General features: G+C 32.9%; 1 protein-coding gene and 1 long non-coding RNA gene across 3 annotated transcripts; one reads left to right on the top strand and one right to left on the bottom strand.

Annotated features, from left to right (window-relative positions):
• Positions 1 to 1,735: 1,735 nt before the first annotated feature.
• Positions 1,736 to 10,501, top strand: LOC119612555. Of its 2 annotated transcripts, XR_005232152.1 has the most exons (4): positions 1,736 to 2,317; positions 5,703 to 5,960; positions 6,929 to 7,115; positions 7,175 to 7,250. It is a non-coding gene; the product is annotated as an uncharacterized LOC119612555 (long non-coding RNA). The 2 variants fall into 2 exon arrangements; XR_005232153.1 differs by lacking the exons at positions 6,929 to 7,115; positions 7,175 to 7,250 and adding an exon at positions 10,317 to 10,501 and having other exon boundaries at positions 1,739 to 2,317.
• A 3,614-nt stretch (positions 10,502 to 14,115) lies between these two features.
• Positions 14,116 to 16,568, bottom strand: LOC119612553. The gene is made up of 2 exons (XM_037968369.1): positions 16,287 to 16,568; positions 14,116 to 16,131 (listed from the first exon to the last, which is right to left on the bottom strand). Exons 1-2 carry the CDS (start codon positions 16,566 to 16,568, stop codon positions 14,116 to 14,118), a joined length of 2,298 nt encoding a protein of 765 aa, XP_037824297.1.
• Between the last annotated feature and the right edge of the window lie 9,643 nt (positions 16,569 to 26,211).

Here is a 26,211-nt window from a genome sequence, read left to right as displayed (position 1 = left end):
TAATACTTAAAATAAACATCAATATAACATAAACTAACAGGTATGATTTCTATATATATAGCAAAAGGTCTTTTAAAATTCAAATTGTCAAAATACGTTATTTTTTTTAAAATTATTTATATTCTTAGTTAATTGCCTAATAATTATTTCATCTTTTGTTTCCGGGGTTTCTAGCTAACATAAAGAACATTTAAGTTCAAACGAACGGTTACTTTAACCAATAATAATTTTTCTTTTTCTAATTTTCCTTTTTTTTATTTGAAATAGCTCATAAAATTTCGCTTTCTCCAATTGTTTTCAATTGTTTTAACCAAACAATGAAAATCGACACACGCTATTTATTCAGTTTTTCTATAAACTTGAATAATAGAATGGGTTTTCAAGATTTAAGTAAAATTTTTTTTCTTTTTTTGTTTCCTATATAAGGATGATATTAAAAACTAATTTCTTTTCTAATACTAAACTTAATCTATATAAAATTAATGACTAAACAAAAAAAAAACATTTAACCTATACAAATAACACAATCAAACTAAATAAGGATCAACTAAAACAACTTTTCTATTGAGTTTCAAAACTTTACTCACTATTTTAAAACGTTAAATTTCTATATATTTTTTTTTTTGCAAATCCCTAAAGGAGCTCCCTGAAGGATGAATCTTTTGAGGCTCTAATATACTATTCCTCGCCTTCTTTTTTTTCGAAAATTACTATTATTGTATTTAGTTCGATCCCTTCACAAACAAAGAAAATATCAAACTTAACAATTATATTTCTTAAAAATTAAAAGCCTAAACTTATTCTAAACAAATTAATTATATATAACTTAACCTAACCTAACTCGTATTACCCTAATGCCTTTTTGCTATAAAGTCAATTTTATTTTGTGGAACGTATTCGCAGGTTCTGATTCTGATTAATGGTTCTGATCCAGGGTTTCTTATAGAATTACTTTTCAACTCAAATAATGTGACTTGTAGATGATGTGTGTTATTATACCACTACTGGGCTACCAATATAATTTTAAATATATATATATAAAGAACAGTATTACCTCCAAATTTGAATTTGAATATTCTACTCCCAGAATAGGTGTCGTATGGACTTTTCCGCAAGGTTCATGAGTTATTCTCATACAATTTCCCATCTGCTTGTCCTATGACACGTTTCTATTTTATTAAATATAAAAAAATATTCATCATTTCAAAACTAATCACCTTATTTTACTCTAACGTTTTTATTTTTTTTCTTTTTACTCACTGGTTTCTTTGAATATTCACTATTTCTGGTATATTTGGAAGGCACTTGTACCTGTTGTCAATATATTCTTGAACAGTTTATATTCAATATGTTCACCTTATTGTTATATTTAAATGTAATTGGTACACACTTGTTTCACTTCTGAGTTACTTTCTATATCTGATTGAAATTAACTTTAATTTTCCTAAAAAACCACACAAGAAAGTAACGGACAATTTGTACAAACAAATATTATATATAAAAAAAAAACAACGTTTTCTTTTCTTTTCCCAGAGCACTTTGTACATTTGTCATATTTGGGTCATTGTACTATTGCCTTTGGCCTTGAAGTTGCCTTTTTTTATTAAGAGAAGACCTTTTATCTAACTCTCTTCCTTCCATCATATTTCCTATCCGGCAACCCTATTTTTTTAAATCATCTTAATATTTGAGTCACCTTATTGATGTTTATTTTCTTTTCTTTTTGACATGTCAACAACAAAGAATAAACATTGAACAACTAAGAAAACAAACAAAAGCGAAACAACACAATTCAACATGCAAAGACCAAAATTTCATTTACACAATTCAATAACAAAAGAAAAACCACGCACAGGAACATTCAACCCAAGAAAACTCAACACGACACCACAAAAACCTTCCACACACAAGAATCTACAAAAAAAAAAAACAACAACATGCAACCAGCACACCAGGGACCAAGAAGACCGCCCAGATTCCCAATCTACCTCAACAAAACTCTGGCGTACCCAGATGCTTCGCAGGAACGACAGTGGGAGGTAAGATTGTTTAAATCCTTCAGCGCCCAACGTAGGCTACACCCACCATTCTACATCTAAAGAGTTAGCCGGGCAATCCTCCACGAATGTTCAACCTAGGAATGTATTTCAATTTACTGTGTCTTGTATGAATATGAGTGGACCTTCCAATTTTCACAGGTACCATTTTAGTTACAAAGGACCTTAAACACTGGACGAAGAACAATATTTGTATAATCAAGGAGGAAATAATCAACACATCAATGACAAAACACAAATCTTAACCTAATATTGCACTCGTAAGTAAAAATTTGATTATTTGTCACTAATATATTGCACATTTGATCCTTATAAACTATATTGCACTTTATTATATTCATTGTTTAATATCCTTTGCGTGGAAAATACCTAATGGAGTACCTGTTAAGGTTTCCAATTCATACATATTGTTTCCTATCACCTTCACTATCCTACATTTAGTAAATTTTTTACAAAATTTAGCATTAATGTTGTTCTTAAAGTTGCTAAGTAGAAAATTTCTTTTGTAAACTTCCTGTCCAGGAACAAATTTAACTATTCTCGCCCCACGGTTATATCTTAAAGCACTTTTCTTATATGCATTATCCAGGTTCTCTTTCATTTTGTCTCTTATTAGTTTTATTCTATCAGAGTTTTCAATTATGGTTTCATTATCATCCAAAGCTTTCAATTGTCTTGCTAACTTGTAGTCCGAACCGCAAGTGAACATATTTTGTCCAAACAACGCGAAGAATGGACTACAACCTGTTGCAGAATGCCAAGATGTGCGCAAAGACAACTCAATATCCGGTAAGTTAATATCCCATTCCCTGTGATCATTTTCCATATATGCTCTGATGGCAGACAAAACACTCTGATTTACTCTCTCAGAAGCGTTTGATTGTGGAGAGTAAACAGCAGTTTTTAGATGTGTTATCTGATATGTTTCAATCATTCTCGCAAATTCTTTGGAAGTAAATTGTTGTCCATTGTCTGAATGAATAACCTCTGGTACACCAAATATATGGAAAACTTGATCTTTTAGAAATCTCACAACATTTGCCGTTGTAGCTTCTCTCATTGCCTTTAAAAATACGAACTTGGTCATATGATCAACTACTATGAAAATATAAGCATTTCCGCTTTTAGATCTTGGATATTTACCAAGAAAATCAATGTAAATCTTTTGAAAAGGTCTATCTGTTGTTACTTGTTTTCCTATTTCCGGTCTCAATATAGTATTTGTAGGTTTCGTTTCCTTACAGATTGTACAATTTCTTATATAATGTTTGACCTGAGTTACCATATTAGGCCAGTAGTATTTTGTTCTTAAACGTTGTAAGGTTTTGTTGATACCTCCGTGAGCTTTGTCTTCTGGTTCATGAGATTCACTAATCAGTATGTGTGTTAATGAACTTGGAATCCATAATTTCCACTCAAATTCTTGTAGTTCATAATCAGTTATATTTCTCTTAAATACTAAGTCATTCATTATCTTTATATCCGGCAATTTCTCTTGATTTTTCCTAACAGTATCTAATAAATCTTTGTACTCATCCGACTCGAATTCTAACGTTTCAAAACCTAATATTTTTCCTCTATCTATTTCTATTGACTCAACCAATCTTGATAACGTGTCTGCTACAATGTTCTCTGCTCCCTTACAATGTTCAATTTCAAAATCATAACTTTGTAACTGCAAAGCCCATCTAGCTAACCTTCCATTTAAATCTTTTAGTGACATCAGCCACTTTAAGCTAGCATGGTCTGTTATCACCGTAAAAGGCATCAGTTCAATGTATGGTCTGAACCTTTTAATGGCTAGGACAGCAGCTAAGCATTCCTTTTCGGTAACGCTGTAGTTTTTTTGTGCTTCTATGAGCTTTTGTGAAAAAAATGAAATGGGTTTTTCGTTGCCGAACTCGTCCTTTTGGAACAACACTGCTCCTACCGCATAATCCGAAGCGTCGCATTGCACGAAAAATCGCTTGTTGAAATTCGGATGTGCCAATACAGGTGCTGTTGTTAACGCATTTTTCAACTTGTTAAAACTCTCGATTGCCTTTTCTGTCATTTCAAATTTAGTTCCTTTCTTTATGAGATCAGATAGTGGTGCGGTTAAAGAAGAGAAGTCGCGAATAAAGCGGCGGTACCAACCCGCCGTACCTAAGAAACTGCGGATTTCTTTTACGGATTTAGGCAACGGTATATTTCGGATTGCTTCTATTTTCTTGGGATCCGTTTTCATAATTCCTCCTCCTACGATAAATCCTAAATAATTAAGTTCTTTAAAACAGAATTTTGATTTGCTTAGGCCAATGGTTAGGTTTGCCTTGTTTAAACAATCTGCTACTTTCTCTAACAACTCTAAATGTTTATCAAAGTCTGCTGATATGATCAACAAATCATCTAGATAGGTGAAAACATTCTGCCTTAACTCTTGCGGTATAACCCTATCCATTAGCCTACACAGTCTTTGCGCCGCGTTGCATAAACCAAATGGCATTACAACATATTGGTATAGTGGTCGGCCTGGAATCGTAAAAGCTGTGTATGTTCTCGATTTCTCTTCCAGTTTGATTTGCCAGAAAGCGAATTTTAAATCGACACTGCTGATATAAAAGGTCTCGTCAAGTCTACTTAGAATTCCCTCAATGTTTTGTATGGGATAAGCATCCTTGATTGTCCTGTCGTTTAATTTCCTAGCATCTAGACATAGTCGATTTTTTTCTGGTTTTCTAACTAGAGTACATCTATTGCTCCAAGGACTGTTGCTCTCTTCTATAATACCTAATTTCAACATATTATCTACTTCGGCATATATTAATTCCTGAACAGCCGGTGATACCGGATAGTATCTATCCTTGACTGGTGTTGTGTTATCTATAAGCTCAATAGTGTGAACTTCTAGATTAGTTCTACCTAAACCATCTCTCTCAAAAGTTCGAAATTTGTTTACAACATTTACTAACTTATCCTTTTGTCGAGCAGTTAGTTCATGTTGTTCTACATCTTTCAATTCAAGAGGATAATGGTCCTTCAATTTATCAAATTGTATTTCCGATAATTGAAACAAATTTGGGGCTATATTGAATTTCGTCCAGAAATCTACACCTAAATAAGCATTTTGTATTAAATTAGGACATAAGTAGAATTCTATTATATTCTTTTTTTCATTATATTCTACCATAACATCAATTTTCCCCAGAACTTGATAGTGTTTTCCACCTGCAGTTTGTATGTTAGCAAAAGTTGGTTTTATTGGACTATTTAGCTTGTCTATAATCTTCTCGCAGTCTTTTCCAAGCAGACTTATCGAGGCTCCACTATCCAAGAGACCTTTTACTAATATATTCTCTAATTTTATCTCAACAAAGGCTCTAGGATCGATATCATAGTTGTTTATATCATCACATTTTCTGATTACATTGCCTATTTCATCACAAAGTGCTTTTTTACTTTTAAATCTTTTCCTAGTTCTTTTGATTCTATCCAGTTTTGTATTGTCATTTTCCGTATTAAAAATCCTATTTCTAACTTCCATGTATCTTTTCAAACGCTCATCATATGATCCTACTATTCTTCTATTCTTATTTTCCTGTACTACTTTCATATCACTTTTCCTCACTATTATTACTTTCTCATCTTCCATTTTACTCTTTTCAGGTTCACTCACATCACATTGAATGCCTACATTGGCTGTTGTTCGGCTATAGTTTGGGTGGAGCGTGACTCCGCCGCTTTCGTCACACTCCCTATCTTGTTTCCCGAACATTTGGGACAATTAGGAGTAACAACTCCCATTAATCCGCACCTGTAGCAGAACAAGGTTCTCTGAACACTGGGACAATCGTTAAATAAGTGACCCTGTAATCTACAGTTCCAACAAAGCACCTTATCAGTATTCATATTGTTTGATTTCCGGTAAGTACTGTCCGTTTTATATTTGATTTCCTCTACTACTTCCGTTTGTTTTTCTCCCTCTAACTCCATATCAACTTCCTCAAGTTGTTTCCTAGGTGGTACGAAACGTGTTTGTGGAATGTTTGTCATTCGTCCACGGAAATAATTTCTTTCAACTTCCTTGCACGTATCTCTCAAATGCTCTACAGAAAATACCTGAACAGAATAAACTATTTGAGATATACCTTGACGTAAATTTCTTTTCAATATTCTTATAACTTCGTATTCTGGCAAGGGATTTCTAAGTCTTGACCTTAACTTTCGCATAGCCTGAAAGAAATCATCAATTGACTCTCCCGGTTGTTGTCGCCGCTCTTCAAAGTCCCTCAACCTTTCGTACTCACTTCGCACGGAACCATATTGTACTCTAAGAGCTTTCTTCAATTCATCCCATGATTCTATAGGTCTTTGTTGTACCAGTAACCAATACCAGTCTTTGGCATCTCCCTTTAGTAATTTGTGGAATTCCCCTTTAAGTTCTTGCCATGAGTAGTTGTGGTATTTGAGCATGTATTCAATACGAAATATAAAATCTTCTATATACAACTTATCTATGTTGCCATCGAAACTGATGTCCCATTTATCCACACCTATAAGATTTCTCATTGGTTTAAGTGTCCCACAAAGGTTTTGTGGAGAATCATTGCCAGGAGGCGTATTAATATTCGAAGAGGATTCTCTGAAATCTAATCTCCTTTGTGGACATGGCTGAGCTTCCGGCTTCCTCTTTGTGGGAGCTTCTTCTGTTTGTCCTGACCTTTTTTCACTTTCCTCACTAACCAAAGAATCTACACCATCACTTGTTTTCCCTGCGATACTCATTTTCTGTATTTCCCTAATCATTTTCGAAAAACCTTCCTCTAAACTTTCTCGAATTTTCAAATCTATTTTATCTTCCAGTTCTGATCTATATCCCTTAACATTTTCAGATATCAATTCACGAATAAGGCCAGCATAAGCCCTTGGGCTATTGCACGATGAAAAACCTCTTTGTGTTTGAGATATATTGGCTGGTGGAAAATTGTAGTTCTTCGGAGGAACAAAAGTTTTCGGTATTGCTCCGGTTTGTTGCCCAGAAACTGTTGTTTGTGCATGCAATAGTGGATCGTTTGATGGGTGAGTTTGTGGTGTTGAAATAGTTTCCGACATATCAAAAAATGTTCCTGTTTCCCTAGGTTCCCTATCGGCGTTCATTGGCGTTCTCCCTAATGGCATTTTAGTAATCTTTCTTTTAAAAATTCTAATTTATTGGTTTTTTTTTTTATACTTTCTGTATTTTAAAGAAATAAGTATCTTAAAAATATAATAAATAAATACATAAATTAATGAACGATACTAATGAACTAACATAAATAAAACATAAATGAAAACAATATACATATACTTAATTATATTTTTAGAAAGTTCACTTTTTTTAATAAAGCACGATTACAACATAAAATTCACACAATACAAAACTAATTTTTGACATAAAATTACATAAAATACAATTAACATTTAATACTACACTAATTAAACAAAATTAAAATAAAATTACACAAAACACAGATGACACAATAAGGTTACAAAATTTTCACAAAGAAATTACAAAAATTTATAATACTATCAAAAAATATATTTTAAAATTTTACAAAACACTATAACATAAAATTACAGGAACAGTGGATTTCCAGTAGATGTAAAAGCTGTTTTGGTGGTTGATGTTGTAATGTTAAATATGTTTCTGACGGTATCCAAAAAAAAAATGTTGTGTTTTATAATGACTTGCTTTCATATATTTTCCCTAATGATATTGAAATTTGCAAACTAAATCTTATTTTCAAATTTAGGACATATTTCAATTTACTCAATAATATTCTCAGTACATAATGCAAACTATATTCTTGATATTAGGACATTTATACGGTGAGATTTTTATCTACATAAACAAAAAGAACTATAAACAAAATCGCAAACTAATTAATTTCCTTTTTATTAGGACAATTTTGTTTAATACCCTATATAATTTCTCCTATCTAACTTATTTATCATATGCAAACTAACCACTCTTTAGATGTTAGGACAATGACAAATATATCATGCCAAGAAATACGCAAACTAACTCTTATTTTCAACTGTTAGGACGATTTCCGTTTCAACATGATGTTGGTATTCGTTTCCGATTGGGCGCCATTTATTGTTACGAAACCTTCTGTGTTCTTTTGGTGATCTACGATGCCGCCTCTACTAGCTCAGTCTTCGGCGTGGGATCTCAACCCGCATCTACACCAACTGTGGTTCGTCACAACAAAAAAAATAAATATCTAACTACCTAACTTCACTCAATTTCATTTCCATATAACACAAACATTTATAAATTATGGGTAAAGATGTTAATCCCATCTTCGTCGCCCACCCTACCTTGGTCACTTATCCTATTAATGACCCCTTTCATATTCTTGTTCTTATACACATATTTAACAACTCACCATATCACCAACTTACACATCTTCGGCCCACTGTACCTGTAACTGCACAAAATTTAGCAACACATTTTTATAACAAAATTTCTTTTCAAATCACATTTATTACATTTAATACTTAAAATAAACATCAATATAACTTAAACTAACAGGTATGATTTCTATATATAGCAAAAGGTCTTTTAAAATTCAAATTGTCAAAATACGTTATTTTTTTTAAAATTATTTATATTCTTAGTTAATTGCCTAATAATTATTTCATCTTTTGTTTCCGGGGTTTCTAGCTAACATAAAGAACATTTAAGTTCAAACGAACGGTTACTTTAACCAATAATAATTTTTCTTTTTCTAATTTTCCTTTTTTTTTATTTGAAATAGCTCATAAAATTTCGCTTTCTCCAATTGTTTTCAATTGTTTTAACCAAACAATGAAAATCGACACACGCTATTTATTCAGTTTTTCTATAAACTTGAATAATAGAATGGGTTTTCAAGATTTAAGTAAAATTTTTTTTCTTTTTTTGTTTCCTATATAAGGATGATATTAAAAACTAATTTCTTTTCTAATACTAAACTTAATCTATATAAAATTAATGACTAAACAAAAAAAAAACATTTAACCTATACAAATAACACAATCAAACTAAATAAGGATCAACTAAAACAACTTTTCTATTGAGTTTCAAAACTTTACTCACTATTTTAAAACGTTAAATTTCTATATATTTTTTTTTTTGCAAATCCCTAAAGGAGCTCCCTGAAGGATGAATCTTTTGAGGCTCTAATATACTATTCCTCGCCTTCTTTTTTTTCGAAAATTACTATTATTGTATTTAGTTCGATCCCTTCACAAACAAAGAAAATATCAAACTTAACAATTATATTTCTTAAAAATTAAAAGCCTAAACTTATTCTAAACAAATTAATTATATATAACTTAACCTAACCTAACTCGTATTACCCTAATGCCTTTTTGCTATAAAGTCAATTTTATTTTGTGGAACGTATTCGCAGGTTCTGATTCTGATTAATGGTTCTGATCCAGGGTTTCTTATAGAATTACTTTTCAACTCAAATAATGTGACTTGTAGATGATGTGTGTTATTATACCACTACTGGGCTACCAATATAATTTTAAATATATATATATAAAGAACAGTATTACCTCCAAATTTGAATTTGAATATTCTACTCCCAGAATAGGTGTCGTATGGACTTTTCCGCAAGGTTCATGAGTTATTCTCATACAATTTCCCATCTGCTTGTCCTATGACACGTTTCTATTTTATTAAATATAAAAAAATATTCATCATTTCAAAACTAATCACCTTATTTTACTCTAACGTTTTTATTTTTTTTTCTTTTTACTCACTGGTTTCTTTGAATATTCACTATTTCTGGTATATTTGGAAGGCACTTGTACCTGTTGTCAATATATTCTTGAACAGTTTATATTCAATATGTTCACCTTATTGTTATATTTAAATGTAATTGGTACACACTTGTTTCACTTCTGAGTTACTTTCTATATCTGATTGAAATTAACTTTAATTTTCCTAAAAAACCACACAAGAAAGTAACGGACAATTTGTACAAACAAATATTATATATAAAAAAAAAACAACGTTTTCTTTTCTTTTCCCAGAGCACTTTGTACATTTGTCATATTTGGGTCATTGTACTATTGCCTTTGGCCTTGAAGTTGCCTTTTTTTATTAAGAGAAGACCTTTTATCTAACTCTCTTCCTTCCATCATATTTCCTATCCGGCAACCCTATTTTTTTAAATCATCTTAATATTTGAGTCACCTTATTGATGTTTATTTTCTTTTCTTTTTGACATGTCAACAACAAAGAATAAACATTGAACAACTAAGAAAACAAACAAAAGCGAAACAACACAATTCAACATGCAAAGACCAAAATTTCATTTACACAATTCAATAACAAAAGAAAAACCACGCACAGGAACATTCAACCCAAGAAAACTCAACACGACACCACAAAAACCTTCCACACACAAGAATCTACAAAAAAAAAACAACAACATGCAACCAGCACACCAGGGACCAAGAAGACCGCCCAGATTCCCAATCTACCTCAACAAATCCTACGTGACGTTATCTATGTGTAAACAAATTTCCAATTGGAACAATTGGGAATTTGTTGTTTTGTTTGGATAACTCAAACAAAATTGTAAATTTGTTACAAGAGATGTAACAAATTAAATAGATTTCTTTCGATTTGTAATTTATTTCAAAGAACCTGAAATATACTTACTTCTCTTTCGATAGCTGTGGGACTCAGTAAAAAAAAGGAATTAAGAAGTTTTGTGTTGTTGTAATTCAGTTTGTTGTTTATTGTGGTTAAAATTCAATTTGTTTGTTTTATTTAATTTTAGGTTTGTAGTGCGTTACAATTTGTTTTAAATGTTTTGTTAATTGTATTAATTTTTGGATTTTAGTTTTTAAGTAAATATAGGTGTGTGTGTGTGTGTGGGAATCACTGCACTGCACTGGGTTTTATTATTTTTGTTTAAATGTTTTCCTTGTTTGTGTAAATGTTCGTTTAATTGTTTGTTTTCATAAACGTTTGTAATTTGTTTTGTTTAAATTGTTTGGTTTGTGTGTTTTTTTTTTTTTTTTGGTTTTTAATTTAAATAATTTGGCCGCTGGCGCTCGGGTTTTCATCGAAGACTGACTTCTTCGTCCTCCTTAGCCGCGAAAGTATGGCTTGGGCCGTACTTACACCGCCGCTGAATAAGTGGCCGATGCGGCTTAGTCGAGGTCGATCAAGTCGTTGCCAGATCGATCCTCGACATCACGCCCCTCTTGCACTGGTGCAATGTTTAATGCCCCCGACAACTGACCCACAGCTGCAACAATCTGTTGTACCATTTTGGGTAACTGCAACAGGTTGACGACGGCGTGGTTGGGGACGACGACTTTGTACCAGCTGACGGCGACGTTGAGGTTGTTGCTGACGCGACGTGAAGATTGCATCTGCTGGCGAGGTTGTGGTCGACGACGTTGTTGTTGTTGTTGTTGTTGACGTTGTTGTGGTTGTTGTTGACGTCGTTGTGGTTGTTGTTGGAGACGTTGTTGTTGTTGGAGACGTTGTCGTTGGGACCGCTCAGGATGCAACATGGTGTGATGCAAATCTCCACACTCCTGGCAGGCCTCCATTGAAATACATCCTCCGACTAGATGCGTGCGGGCGAAGCAATTGGAACAATAGCGATGGACCCGAACGACATATTGTCTTTGTTTACCGTCATCTTCTTAAACTGCTTGCAGTAGCGAAGAGGGTGGTAGCGGAAACAGACTAGGCACATTTCAGACTCTGGGAACTGATCCATCTGCAAAGGGAAAAGAAGAACAAAACAAAGCAGCAGTAATGGGTTCGCTAACACAAATTTGAACAATTTGAACAGAACATATAGGACATACAGAAAATACAATCCTAGTCAATCTACTGACTTATCACAAATCGGAAGCATGCAAAGTTTGACTATTGGTCTGGTAACGGTTCCAGACGCTGTTCGGACGTCAGCTACACGAACGCGTTTATCTTTTCCAGTATGGACAAATCAATTCGTCCCATCTTCCACTCATTTGGAGGTAGGAGCTCATCCTTTATGACAACAAAGTCATCTTTCTGCAAATCCCGCTGTGGGTTTTTCCACTTGTAACGCTTGTGAAGTTCATGAAGATATTCAGTCTTCCAGCGTTGACTAAGTCGATGATGAAAAGCCTTGAGCCGCTCCCATCGGTTTATTATCGATAAATTCTCTGAAGGCAGTTCAGGGGCGAACATCAATGGAGCTCCTCTTAAAAAGTGACCAGGAGTTAGGGCTTGTAAATCTTCAGGATCCTCGGACATTGCGGAAATAGGTCTGGAGTTTAGGACACTTTCAGTTCGGGTTAATAGAGTCGAAAACTCTTCAAAGTTAAACTTTTGGTTGCCAGCTATTTTCTGAAAGTGAATCTTAAAACTTTTTACACCAGCCTCCCAAAGACCTCCCATATGTGGAGCACTAGGAGGAATGAACTTCCACTCAAACCCATGGACTGCATATTTTTTACTTATATCTTCAGCTGATTTTCGTAAAAATGAGAGAGATTCCTTTCGCAACGATCTACTGGCGCCGAGAAAATTTGTGCCATTATCGGACATAAGGCGTTTAGGCAACCCCCTTCTACCCGTAAATCGTACGAAAGCTGCTAAAAACGCGTCGGAGGATAAGCTAGAGCACGCTTCCAGATGTATAGCTTTTGTTGAAAAGCAAAAAAAAAAAAAAAATACAAGCGTATCCTTTCATATAAGGAGAGTTTCGCAAGTTACCTGATTTTATCTGAAAATGTCCCGCAAAATCAACACCCGCATAAGTGAATGGTAAAGAAAAGGAGCATCTTTCCGGGGGAAGAGCTGCCATAATCTGAGACTTCAGCTTTTGCTTATAACGGACGCACACTAAACAATGGTGAACACATTTTTTAACAGTTCTTTTAAGTCCTGGTATATAGAATTGATTTTGAATTGCATTCATCATTAGGGAAATGTCAGCATGCAACAGAGTTTTATGAGTAAAGTCAAGAAACATTCTACAGAAGTTAGACGAGTTTGGAATAATGAAAGGGTACCTTTCATCATAGGTTAGGCATGAATTGGCTAATCTACCGTTAACTCTCATAGTTCCATTCGAATCCAGAAATGGGTTCAAAGTGAGAATAGAACTTTTCTTTGAAATTAGTTTCGCATCAGAGAGCTGACTATACTCCTGGGGATAATAAACTCGTTGAGTTAGTTTGATCAGCATAACTTTTGATTCTTTAAGCTCCGTAAGGCTAAGAGTCAAACTAGAATGCTGAACCTTTAAACCTTTCTTCCTGATAGCGTTAATAAACCTGAGCACGTAAGCTGTAACAGCAAGAGCTCGAGGATAAGAGGAGAATCTATCGATTATACTGTTGTCAGCCGGTGTTGAAAAACAGACTGAAATCCTCCTTTTTCCGGAAGAGCGTCAGGTAGAGAACTATATTTGGGCCAATTTGCTTGGGAATCCAAGAGCCACATTGGTCCATACCACCACAATGGGTTGTTAACAAGATCTTGTGGTTTACAACCGCGAGTGCCAAGATCAGCTGGGTTGTGATCCGTTGGAACGTGATTCCAACTGGCATTACCAACATTCTCTATAATCTGAGTTGTTCTGTTAGCTACATACGTTTTCCAGACTGATGGAGGTTTTTGTAGCCAAGCTAAAACTATGGTTGAGTCTGACCATAAGTAAAGCTTTGGGCTGCAGAATGGAAGGTTCGTAAGTACTTGCTTTACGAGTCTGGAAAGCAGAAGAGCTCCGCATAACTCAAGTCGAGGTAAACTTATCCGTTGCAAGGGGGCAACTTTACTTTTAGCAGAAAGCAGATGTGAATACCGAATACCAGAGTTCTCGGATACCACATATAGTGTAGCGCAATAAGCCTGCTCAGAAGCGTCACAAAATCCATGTATTTGGATATTATATTGAGGATGGTATTGGATCCATCTTGGAATTTCAATGGATTCGATAGTAGGGAAACTGTCAACAAATATTTTCCATTTATCAAGAAATTGTGGTTTGACCTCGTCATCCCAACCGACCCCGTCTTGCCATCATTCTTGTAAAAGAATCTTGGCTTGAATAGTAATAGGCGTAAGCCATCCTGCGGGATCGAAAAGTTTAGCAACAGCAGAGAGAATCTGCCTTTTTGTTGCCGATGATGTCGAATTTAATTGTTCTACTTTATAAGTGAAGGAATCACTTATAGCATTCCAACAAATTCCCAAAGTTTTTGTTGAACTTGAATCATAGAATTTCAAAAATTCTGTGTTCAATAAATCATCAGATGATATCTGAGACAACAAATCTGGATGATTTGCCGTTATCTTTTTTAATGGGAACCCTGCTGATTTTAAAGTATCAATCAGCTGTTTTTGAGCTTCCATTGCCGATGACAATGAATGGCCTCCGGACAATATGTCGTCAACATATGTCTCTTTTCTCAAAATTCTTGCAGATAAAGGACTATCTTTTTCAGAATCTGATGCTAATTGTAGAAGGGTCCTAATTGCCAAATAAGGTGCACATGCTATACCGAAAGTTACCGTTGTCAACTCAAAATCTTCAATTGGACTTGAAATATTTTTTCGAAACAAAATTTTTTGATACGAACGATCAGATTCATGAACTAATATTTGACGATACATTTTCTCAATGTCTCCATTAAAGACATACTTATATAAACGCCAATTTAGAATGACTGTCATTAAATCTGCCTGTAAGGTTGGTCCGACGTGGAGAACGTCATTTAATGACCTTGAACTTTTTGTCTTTCGTGATCCGTTGAAAACGATACGAACTTTTGTTGATGCACTTTCAGGTCTAAAAACCGCATGATGTGGCAAATAATATGAAAAGAACTTTCCATTATGACAAATTTCTTGAGAATTTGATTTCTTCATGTGACCGAGAGAAATATATTCATTCAAGATGTCATTATAAACTTGCATAAGCGTGTCATGTTTTTCAAGCCTTTGTTCAATATGTAAATATTGCTTCTTTGCCAAATATCGAGACGCTTGCAAAAACTCAGATTCTGGGAATTCATTTTTAAACGGAAGTTTAACCACATATCTACCATCGGACTGTCGAGAAGTTGTCTCTTTATATAGATTTTCACAAATGAGATCTGCTTCTGATTGATTAGCTATTTGCGGAATTTCCTCTATTTCCCAGAACTTTCTTAATATTGAGCTAATACTTTCATTTTCGCTTTGTAAGTTGTCTATGGCCGTAAGTGAAATTGTGTGCAATTTCATTGGACCGTAAATGTACCAGCCATAAATAGAATTCTGAGCAATTAAATTACCCAAAACGTTTTTCCTTAGTCCATCAAGTATGATGTGAGGAATTATGTCACTTCCTAGCAGCATGTCTATTTGAGCAGATACTAAGAAATTCGGATCAGCTAAGCATAAGTCTCTGACGTCGGAGAGTTCAGAAATTTCTATTGAACAGCTAGGCATAAAATTTGTCAAATTGGAAACAATTATGACTTTTGTTGTTAACTTGAATTCATGCCTTTGATTGTATAAAGTAATAGAACTTACTTTATTAGCATTAGCTACTACTGTACCACCCAATCCGCAGATTTCGAAATTTGCATTTTCCGTAATCAGGTTTAGCCTTTTTGAAATTCTACTAGTCAGGAATGATCTTTTTGAACCAGAATCTATCAGTGCTCTGACTGTAAATGGCTCACCACAGTGTAAAATTTGAACAAGCGCTGTGGGAAGTAAGATATCATCCTGATTAACGGTTAAGTGGGTCTGAGTGTTAGTTGCTTGTGTAGTTGATTTGTAACAACATGGATTTCGTGAGAGCTCAGTACTTTCTTCTGCGTCTTCATTCTCTATATCTATCGGATCCGCATGGAAAGCGACCGACGAATTTTTCTTAGTAATCTTTTTTTGAGAATTTTGATTATCATTTTTATTCAAATGTAACATGCTGTGATGTTTATTACCACATTGATCACATCTGTTTACACTTGTACACTCAGAAACTTTATGAACTGGGGATAAACAGTTAATGCACAGTTGATTTTGTGCGACAAAATCGTTTCGTTGCTGTTTAGAGAAGTTTGAAAATTTTTGACAAAATCTTAAGTAATGATTTTTGTCGCATAACTTACAATTAGGCACCCGAAGGGCTTTGTTATTTTTCTGCCTATTGGAATTATTCATTTTCATTTGATAATGAATAATTCATTTGATTTATTTACAATAGAACTTGCTTCACCTTTTGCCTTTCTTCTTAAGTACAATAACTTTTGTACGTCTGGCATTCTTATTTTGCTGATGTAAACAGCACTGAACATGTCTCTAAATGAAGGCCACTCTTCATAGGAACCATGAAAGTCAGGTGCATCGCATGGTGGAACGTTGACACCCATATCTGGCGCTTCATAAGTCATGTTTAGTGGATGGTAACTAGATGGATCAAATGCTGAGGAATGAGAAGGACCACTGTCTCTTTGATTGTTTTCAGCGGAAGCTTTGGACATTTTTATAAAATCTATCATCTCAGCTTTGGTCTCTTGATACCTATCCCTACCTATCGCTTTATAATCTGGGCTGACGATTCCGTCATCAGCCATATATACGCCTTCATAAGCACGGCGTTTGCAGTTTTGCCTCTAAAAGAGATTCAGTCAAATCATCACAACCTAGACTTGAAAATTTATTGCAAACACCCATTAAATTTTCTGATTCGTGAATGAATCTAGTACATATTTGGGAACCCATTGTACTTATTTTCTTTTACTATAAACAAAGGAATGTGACTTTTTAGTGAACCCAAAAATAATATGTAATGAAAATTACTATATGACAGTAGAAAAGTACAAAACGAACTATGTACGGAAAGTATTAAATACTGTATGTAGGGTACCTGTAGTAAAATATTTCTAAAGTGACTGACAGCTGACACTATATAATCAAATATTAATTGAAGAATTCCAATAAAATTTACAATTTCAATATGTATCAAAACGAACCTTGAATTAAAAATGCCTATTCGAAAAATAGTAGGGTGTATTTTAATAAAGAAAAATTAACACCGAAATATATAAAATTAATTTTATATAAATTATTAAAAAAACAAACTCAGCGTTGTACTAATATTATCAGCCTGTAAAGTGTAGGGTACACAATTAACTGTAACAACAATTACACTACTGATAAATAATTTTCTCTTATTTTCTTTTATGCTTTATTCTTCTTGATATAGTTGAGTATTATCGTATGTAAATTATATTATGAGAATTTTAATGAGAATAAAGCTAGTAAATAAAAGAAAAAACCACCACCAAATGTACTAATCTACACACAATATTTTAAGAACAAAATAATGTGAAATCGAAATAAATCTTTGTTGTAATAAACGATTTGCAAAATAAAGGGAATAAATTCAAAATTTATTTTTTTTTATTTTAATGAAATTAAAAATTTTTATTTTGCCGATTCTTGACGGTTTCAAAAGGACCATAAACAAATTTCCAATTGGAACAATTGGGAATTTGTTGTTTTGTTTGGATAACTCAAACAAAATTGTAAATTTGTTACAAGAGATGTAACAAATTAAATAGATTTATTTCGATTTGTAATTTATTTCAAAGAACCTGAAATATACTTACTTCTCTTTCGATAGCTGTGGGACTCAGTAAAAAAAGGAATTAAGAAGTTTTGTGTTGTTGTAATTCAGTTTGTTGTTTATTGTGGTTAAAATTCAATTTGTTTGTTTTATTTAATTTTAGGTTTGTAGTGCGTTACAATTTGTTTTAAATGTTTTGTTAATTGTATTAATTTTTGGATTTTAGTTTTTAAGTAAATATAGGTGTGTGTGTGTGTGTGGGAATCACTGCACTGCACTGGGTTTTATTATTTTTGTTTAAATGTTTTCTTTGTTTGTGTAAATGTTCGTTTAATTGTTTGTTTTCGTTTAATTGTTTGTTTTTTTTTTGGTTTTTAATTTAAATAATTTGGCCGCTGGCGCTCGGGTTTTCAGTCGAAGACTGACTTCTTCGTCCTCCTTAGCCGCGAAAGTATGGCTTGGGCCGTACTTACACCGCCGCTGAATAAGTGGCCGATGCGGCTTAGTCGAGGTCGATCAAGTCATTGCCAGATCGATCCTCGACAATGTGTTTAATGTTTTTTGTATTAACAGAATTTGTAAATTAAAAACCAATAATAATGAAAATTTTATAATCGTTATAATATTTAAAATTATTATACTATAAACAAATTTTGATTACTAATTTATATTACTACATTATTCAAATCCTACATACTAATTTAAAACTATGAAGAAAAAATATTCCATTTAAAAATATTAACTAAAATTATTATTGAGTTTTAATGAAATCATAGTTTTTTTTATTTACAAAAATTTCTAGCTAAATGCTTAAAATATAAATATTTTAAAAGGTATTTTTAAAATCACATCGTATTCGCTAGAAATACCATTAAACAAACATATAAAGCGAATGATTTAATTATTTTTTTAGAATATGCATATATAGTCCATATTTTTTCCAAATTTTGCTAACTACATAAATGAACCATAATTAATTCATTCAAGAAAAACCGTTATTTACTAACAAATTAAAAAAATAACAAACAAAGCAAAATATTTATAGATAATAAAAATATTAATAGTTATAAAAGATACAAAAAAATACCAAAAAAAAAGATAAACAAAAAAAAAATATGTATAAATATTTATTTTATACTAGGTAAATACTATATAGGGACATTATCCAAAAATAGTAATTTGTACCAACAGGCTGGAATGATGTCACGGATGGCTAGTAAAAGTCATAGTGGGAGGGCAGCCTGCGCAGGAATACACCATCTAATTCTGGAGACTTGTGTCCTTTAGTGTCCACCAAATAATTTTGTCCTATCGTCCCATGTCCGTCCGAAATGTATATCAGGTGATTCTTATTTATTGACCGCTTTGCTTATATTCTTTTATTTAACCCCTCACCTATCTGGCACGAATTTTTTTATTTGTGATTAAACTAAACGGAAAACAACCCCCCCCATTTCCGGCGAGCTCCAGCCGCAGCGACCACCAGCGTAATTTGCCAATGAAAAAGTTTAAACATATGTATATATTTAAATCTCTCATTACTGAATTTTTAAAGGTAGACAAGCGACAATTGTCTCTCTAAACTCCTATACTACCACTTCCCTATTAGTTAGACAATGCAAGAAGGATCTGTCCTTGTTATTGTTTGGGTATAAATGGAATAACCTAGGCACATGTAAAGGGGCCAAGTCATTGTGGCCTCCTTTCAATGAGAAACGCACAAGACACTTTATAACCCGAAATACGCGGAATATATCGAGTTTGATAGCTCCTTGGGCACCTTTTCAATGAGTACTGTCAAAGTTGCAAAGACAGGGAAAAGGATGAAACGGTCTTCCATCTTCTCTGTGAATGACCTGCTTTAGCCGCAAAGATAAACTGTTTTTTTTGGCAGTTACTTCATAGCAACCTTGGTAAGATATGTGGATCTATGCTTAATGATATTCTGAGCTTTTTCACTGCTACAGGCAGGATCTAATGCTATACAATACTACAACTGACGAGAGTAGTGGTCCGGTCAAAACGGAGTCTTCGATTCTACTTAGCTGTTTGCCCGCAGTGAACTACCACATTAACCAACCAACCTTACTTAAAGGGACTGGTCCAAAACTAATCCAAATATACAAAAACATTATAAATTTAACATTGTTATGTAAATGAAGGGACATGTAATCCAAACATGCATTACATCAGACAAATTTCCAGCTACTGAAATAACTGAAACGCTTTCCACAGGCGTTGGTTTTAGAAATGCATTAAGAGAATGTCAACATTTTTGGTTCTGTTTCCTGTTGAGCTTTTATATACATAGATTTAATTTAGAATTTTTTCATTTCCTGTTGCATCATTAATGATGTTTTGTAATTTGCCTTTAAAAAAATCGTTAGTTTTTCCAAAATATGTTAAAAATACGTTAATTTAAAATTTCCCGGGAATGATTAAAAAATATCCCGGCAAATCCCGACAAACTTTTCCCGAGAATTCCCGGGAATTCCTAACCCCCAAACTCTAGTCACATGCGAAATGTAGGTACTTCTGACATATCAAACAAATGGTCACAGGTAAGCTATTCTTTAAAACTCAACAACATCCTATCCTATCCTATATATATAAAAAAGACTGTTTGTGTGTTTGTTTGTTACGCTTTCACGGCAAAACTACTGAACCGATTTACATGAAATTTGGACCGCTAATAGGCCTAAGGAACAATATGCTATATAAGATCTTGATCGGATGCCATGCCCCTTTTTACGCTCACTTTTTGTGAAACTATTATTACAACAATTTTGCAATCACAATATATATATATATATATATATATATATATATATATATATATATATATATATATATATATATATATATATATATATATATATATATATATATATATATATATATATATATATATATATATATATATATATATATATATATTACGCTTTCACGGCAAAACTACTGAACCGATTTACATGAAATTTGAACCGATAATAGGTCTAACCCCAAAAGGAACAATAGGCTATATAAGATCTTGATCGGATGCCACGACCCTTTTACGCCCACTTTTTCTATTATTACACCAATTTTGCAATCACAATATGCAAAAACTACTAAACCGATTAATTTTGCATACCGATAGGTATAAGCTTGGAAAGAACTATAGGCTATATATAAGAACTTGATCCGATGCCACGCCCCTTTCTACGCCAACTTTTTATAAAACTACCCTTACCTATATCTTATCCTATAATTATATAAAAGAGACAGTCTGTTTGTTATGCTTTCACGGACAAACTACTGAACCGATTTACATGAAATTTAGAACACTAATAGTTCTATTCTAAAGTACAACAATAGGCTAAATAAAATAATGATTTGACGTCACGATTCTTCTTATGCTCACTTTTATCTATATACATATGTAATTGTTATACAAAATTTTAATTCGAGACTAACAGAAAACTACTGAACCGATAGGTCTGATCTCAGGATCAGGATCGGACTTAACGACCCTTTTTACACCAACTTTTTGTAAAACAATTATTAAACCAAATTTACGTTCAGGCATACAAAAAACTACTGATCCGATTTTTATGAAATCTGTTATAATGAATGTTGTGGAATGAACAGTACGACACTTTACATCTTCAAAACCTATAATATATAATAATAAATATATATGAAACTCTTTTTCTACTCTTTCACTACATAACTAATAAAGTTATTGACATAAAATTTGGCGTTTAATAGGTCTAACCTCAGAAGTTAACAAGTTAGAGTGCTATATTCGGCTATGCCGAATCTTACCAGCAAGCTACCTTTTATTAAAACCCATTTAACATCTAAATTTTAGATAACTTGACTTCATATAGGTGCTACGACCAATTACGGGCCTCTCCAGAAAAAATTCATAGAGTGATTCATATGTATTGTACGCAAAACATATTTGTATCGAATTTTATCAAGATAGCTTTATTTAACAATGAATATATGAGTTTAAATGATTTTCGGAAGAGAGCCTTATATGGGAGCTATGACCAATAATGGACCTATCCGGGGAAAATTTGATAAAATGATTTATACGTATACAAAACATACAAGTTGAATTTTATACCGATAGCTTTATTAATCAATGAAACATATGCGTTTAAATGTTTTTCGGAAGTGGACCCTATATGGGAGCTATGACCAATTATGGTCTTATCCGAAAAAAATTTCGTAGAGTGATTCATATATAGACGAAACATATTTGTGTCGAATTTTATCAAGATACCTTTATTTGACAATTAAATATTTGCGTTTAAGTGATTTCCGGAAGTGGGCCTTATATGGGAGCTAATACAAATAATGGACCGATCCGAAAACAAATTTGATAGAATGATTTGTATGTACACAAAACATATTCAGCTCGAATTTTATCACAAAAGTTTTATTTGTCAATGAAATATGTGTGTTTAGGTGATTTTTGGAAGTGGACCTTACATGGGAGCTATGACCAATTGTGGACCAACTGAGATCTGCGTTGGTAGTATGATTTCTATTCTAGTATATTTGTATGTACAAAACTGTGTGTTGATACCGATATATTTGAGGGAGTTATTAACGATAAACTTATATCCGGGAATATATACCTTTGTATGGGGGCTATGGAAAATATTGGATCAATTGTTATGAGTTTGAACATACTTGATCATTGGCACAAAAAAAAATAATGTGTGACAAAATTCATCGAAATATCTTTGATAGTTTCTGGGAAAAGTACTTAAGAATTGGGGAAAAAACTTTATTTTTTTCGAGGTAGTCTGAAATTTTTAATCATAACTTTTTACGTCGTGAACCGGTTTTACAGATTTTTAATACCAAACTGGACCGGATAATAAGGAATGTTTTGGGTGAATTTCGTGAATTTTTATTGCTTCGTTTTAACGTGAGCGTGTTTTACACAGAAAGACAGACGGACATAGCTAAATCGGCTCAGAATTTCATAAGGATGAAGAATATATATACTTGTTGGGTCTCAGATGAATATTTCTTGGTGTTACACACGGAATGACAAAGTTTTATATACCATCTATCACCACTGATGATGGTGGAGTGTATAAAAAAACTCTATATGATATTGATTGGATGATACTCACCTTGTTATGTTCACTTTGAATATAAAAAAACATGAACCGATTTTCAAGAAATTTGGCAACATACAGTGTTTGAGGAAGAGAATGTTTAATACACCAAATTATTATTTAGGTAGTTAAAATTGTAATCAAAAATTTATTTTTATTTGAAAACTCTAAAATGTTTGTAGGTCCTTAACTTACTTTACGATTAGGTAAAATGAAAATCTGTAATCAATTTAATTTATAATCAAAAATCGATTTTCATCTAAAGCGTAAAATCGGTTGTGGATTCGTATACCTCATCACTTATATTTTCCACGCGAAAACTATTCTTATTTCAAAACCTGTAATACGCTGTATATCTTAAAAAAAACTATTTTAAAGCAGAATCGGAAATTTTTTATCAAAGTTTATTGTTGTAGATATGTATATATTACCTTCATCACTTATATTTTCCACCGGTAAACTATTTTTATTTCACAACCTTTAATTTGCTGTATATCCTCAGAAAATAACAATTTTAAAAGAGAATCGGATGTAGTTTCCAATGATCGAGAAAACTATAAACTATATTAGATCTTGAATGAATGTCTATGATGCCACTTTTGTATGCAGTACTGAACAAAAAAACTATAACTATATTAGATCTTGAATGAATGTCTACGATGTCACTTTTGTATTCTCTACTGAACAAAAACCGCTCCTAAAATAGGGTAAATGAGATATGCATATTACATTTTTCACAAAAATTCGAATTTTAAACTTAAATCTACAAATCCATCTAGAAAATCATTTATATCTCCCCTTAAAATTTCTAATTATATATATACTAGCTATACCCAGTGTGCTTTGCTACCCTAAAATCAGTATAAATAAAAAATCTTCTTAATAATTTTGAAGATTCTAACTGTAATGTTCTCCAGAGATGCATTTTTTCCGAACGTTAATTAAGATTTTAATGTAATCGATGACAAATTAAAAAAAAAAAAAAAATCTAATATTTTCCCAGATATATGAAATTTTGTATTTAATTCATATAGGGGGTGCCAAGACCACATTGAAAGTCCGCCCGTTATTCTCTAAATGTTCACATTAATGTCAAAGATCTTCATGTAGAATTTGAAGATTATAGCTCTAATAGTTTCTCAGATATACGAATTTTTCTATTTAATTCATATGGGAACTCACAGCCCCCAGATGAAAGTCCGCCCTTTCTTTCTCCAAAATGTTCATATGTATAATAAAGTTCTTCTTGCAATATTTGAAGAATCTTGTTTTATTGGTTTCCCAGATAAGCGAAATTTTGCATTTAATTCATATGTGAGGTGCCAAGCTCCCCATTGAAAGTCCGCCCGTTATTCTTTGAATGTTCACATGAATGTCAAAGTTCTTCAATTAAAATTTGAAGATTCCAGCTCTAATAGTTTCTCAGATATAATAATTTTCCTATTTAATTTATATGGGGGCTCCAAGCCCCCCATGACGAAAGTCCGCTCTTTTTTCTCCAAAATGTTCAGATGAATATTTAAGTTCTTAGTGCAAAATTTGAATAATTTAGTTCTATTAGTTTCCCAGATAAACCAATTTGTGTATTTTATTAATATGGGAGGGGCTGCTCCCCTCATGGGTAGCCCGCCAATTTATTTCCCAAAATGTTTACATGGATGTTAAAGTTACTCGTGCAAATCTTTGATATTCTAACTATAATAGTTTCCAAGATAAACGAATTTTTGTATTTAATTTATATGGGAGGTGACACGTCCCTAATGCTAATCCGCCCACTTTTTGTCTTAAATAATTATATTGATACTTAAGTTGCTCCGACAAAATTTGAAGACTCTAACTATTATATTATCTCAGATATACTAATTTAATATTTTCTTAATATGGGCGTGGCACGTCGCCCACATGAAATTTCAACATAAAAAGTAGCCTATAGTTCCTTCCAGACATACATGAAGAAAAATTTTTCACGATTTTGTGCAGAATTTCTCATAATCGTTTCAGAGTTTTTTTCAATTGCATGTACTTTTTCAAACAGCAAAAAATCGCTTGAAATTTTATACGGTTAATGGTACGTATTTTTATACCCTACACCACTTTAGTGGGGAGGGTATATTGGATTTGTGCTGATGTTTGTAACATACAAAAATATTCGTCCTGGACCCACCTTAAAGTATACCAATCGGCTTAGAATCGTTTTCTGAGTCGAATCGTTTCCGTCCGTCCGTCCGTCTGGCTGGTTGTCCATGTAAACCTTGTGCGCAAGGTACAGGTCGCAATTTTTAAGATAATTGGATGAAATTTGGCACGCACGTTTTATGACCCAAGGACGAAGCCTATTGAAAATGGTTAAAATCGGTCCATTATTTCACCTAGCCCCCATAGAACAGAACCCCCCGAAAAGGGCTTCTGAGCTCATAATTATGTTAAATATACAGATATATCGATAATTTACGGCACAACTAAGTTTTATAGAAGTCTTGATGACCCTGCCAAATTTCATAAAGATCGGGCCCCATTTGACCCTAGCTCCCATACAAAGTCCCCTTCAGAAAATTACTTGAATGTCCCAAATTAACTTATAAACACAAATATCCCGATGAAATTCACCACAATAAAATATTATGTAAATATATTCGCAAAATTTTATCGGGCTTGGTTCATATTTGCCCCTAGCCCCCATATAAAGCCTCTTTCAGAAAATTAGTTTTTCATCCATAAATTGCTTAAATGTATCGGAACAAGGGAATATTGAAGATAAATGTTATTATGAAAAATAAATCACATTTAATATTCATAACTGGTGAAGGGTATCATATGGTCGGTCACGCCCGACTATACTTTCTTACTTGTTGAAATTAATAAAATGCCCCGAAGACTTTTGCCTCTTTACACCAGGGGCACTACAATTCAAAGTACGGTGTGACGTAATTTAAACTAAACAGTTCTTTAAATCTACTGCACATGGCCAAAATAAAACAAATCATTTGAAAGTGTCCTTAGTTCCTTACCAGTGATTGAAAATGCTGATGTCAGTATAATTTTTCAAAAAAAGTTGTTTAAATTTTTCTACAAAGTAGTAAAAATTTCCTAATATAAGCTAATTTCAATTTCTAAACTTTTAAGGACTTTTTGGTCCAGAAACTGACTTTAAGGATTAAAAAAAGGCAGAAAAATAAATTAACTATTTTATCGTTATAAGATAAATTTTGATATCTATTTCAAAAAAAGTCATTACAGATAGAAAAATATTCTCTTTACTTTTTGAAGAAACCCGGGCAACGCCGGGTACACGCAGCTAGTGTATATATAAAACAGACTGTTTGTTTGTTTGTGTGTTTGTTTGTTACGCTTTCACGGCAAAACTACTGAACCGATTTACATAAAATTTGGACCGCTAATAGGTCTAACCCCAAAAGGAACAATAGGCTATAT

Source organism: Lucilia sericata, unplaced genomic scaffold, assembly GCF_015586225.1.
Source record: "Lucilia sericata isolate MDLA Ls3-8-SP2 unplaced genomic scaffold, ASM1558622v1 Contig001733F_arrow, whole genome shotgun sequence".
NCBI lineage: Eukaryota > Metazoa > Arthropoda > Insecta > Diptera > Calliphoridae > Lucilia > Lucilia sericata.
This window is presented reverse-complemented; position numbering and strand designations above follow the sequence as displayed.

Coding starts and splice junctions, on each gene's coding strand:
- LOC119612553 (XM_037968369.1), bottom strand. CDS start 16,568: ATGTCCAAAGCTTCCGCTGAAAACAATCAAAGAGACAGTGGTCCTTCT. Junction 16,132..16,286: donor AAGGTGAAGCAAGTTCTATT/GTAAATAAATCA, acceptor TTCTCTAAACAG/CAACGAAACGATTTTGTCGC.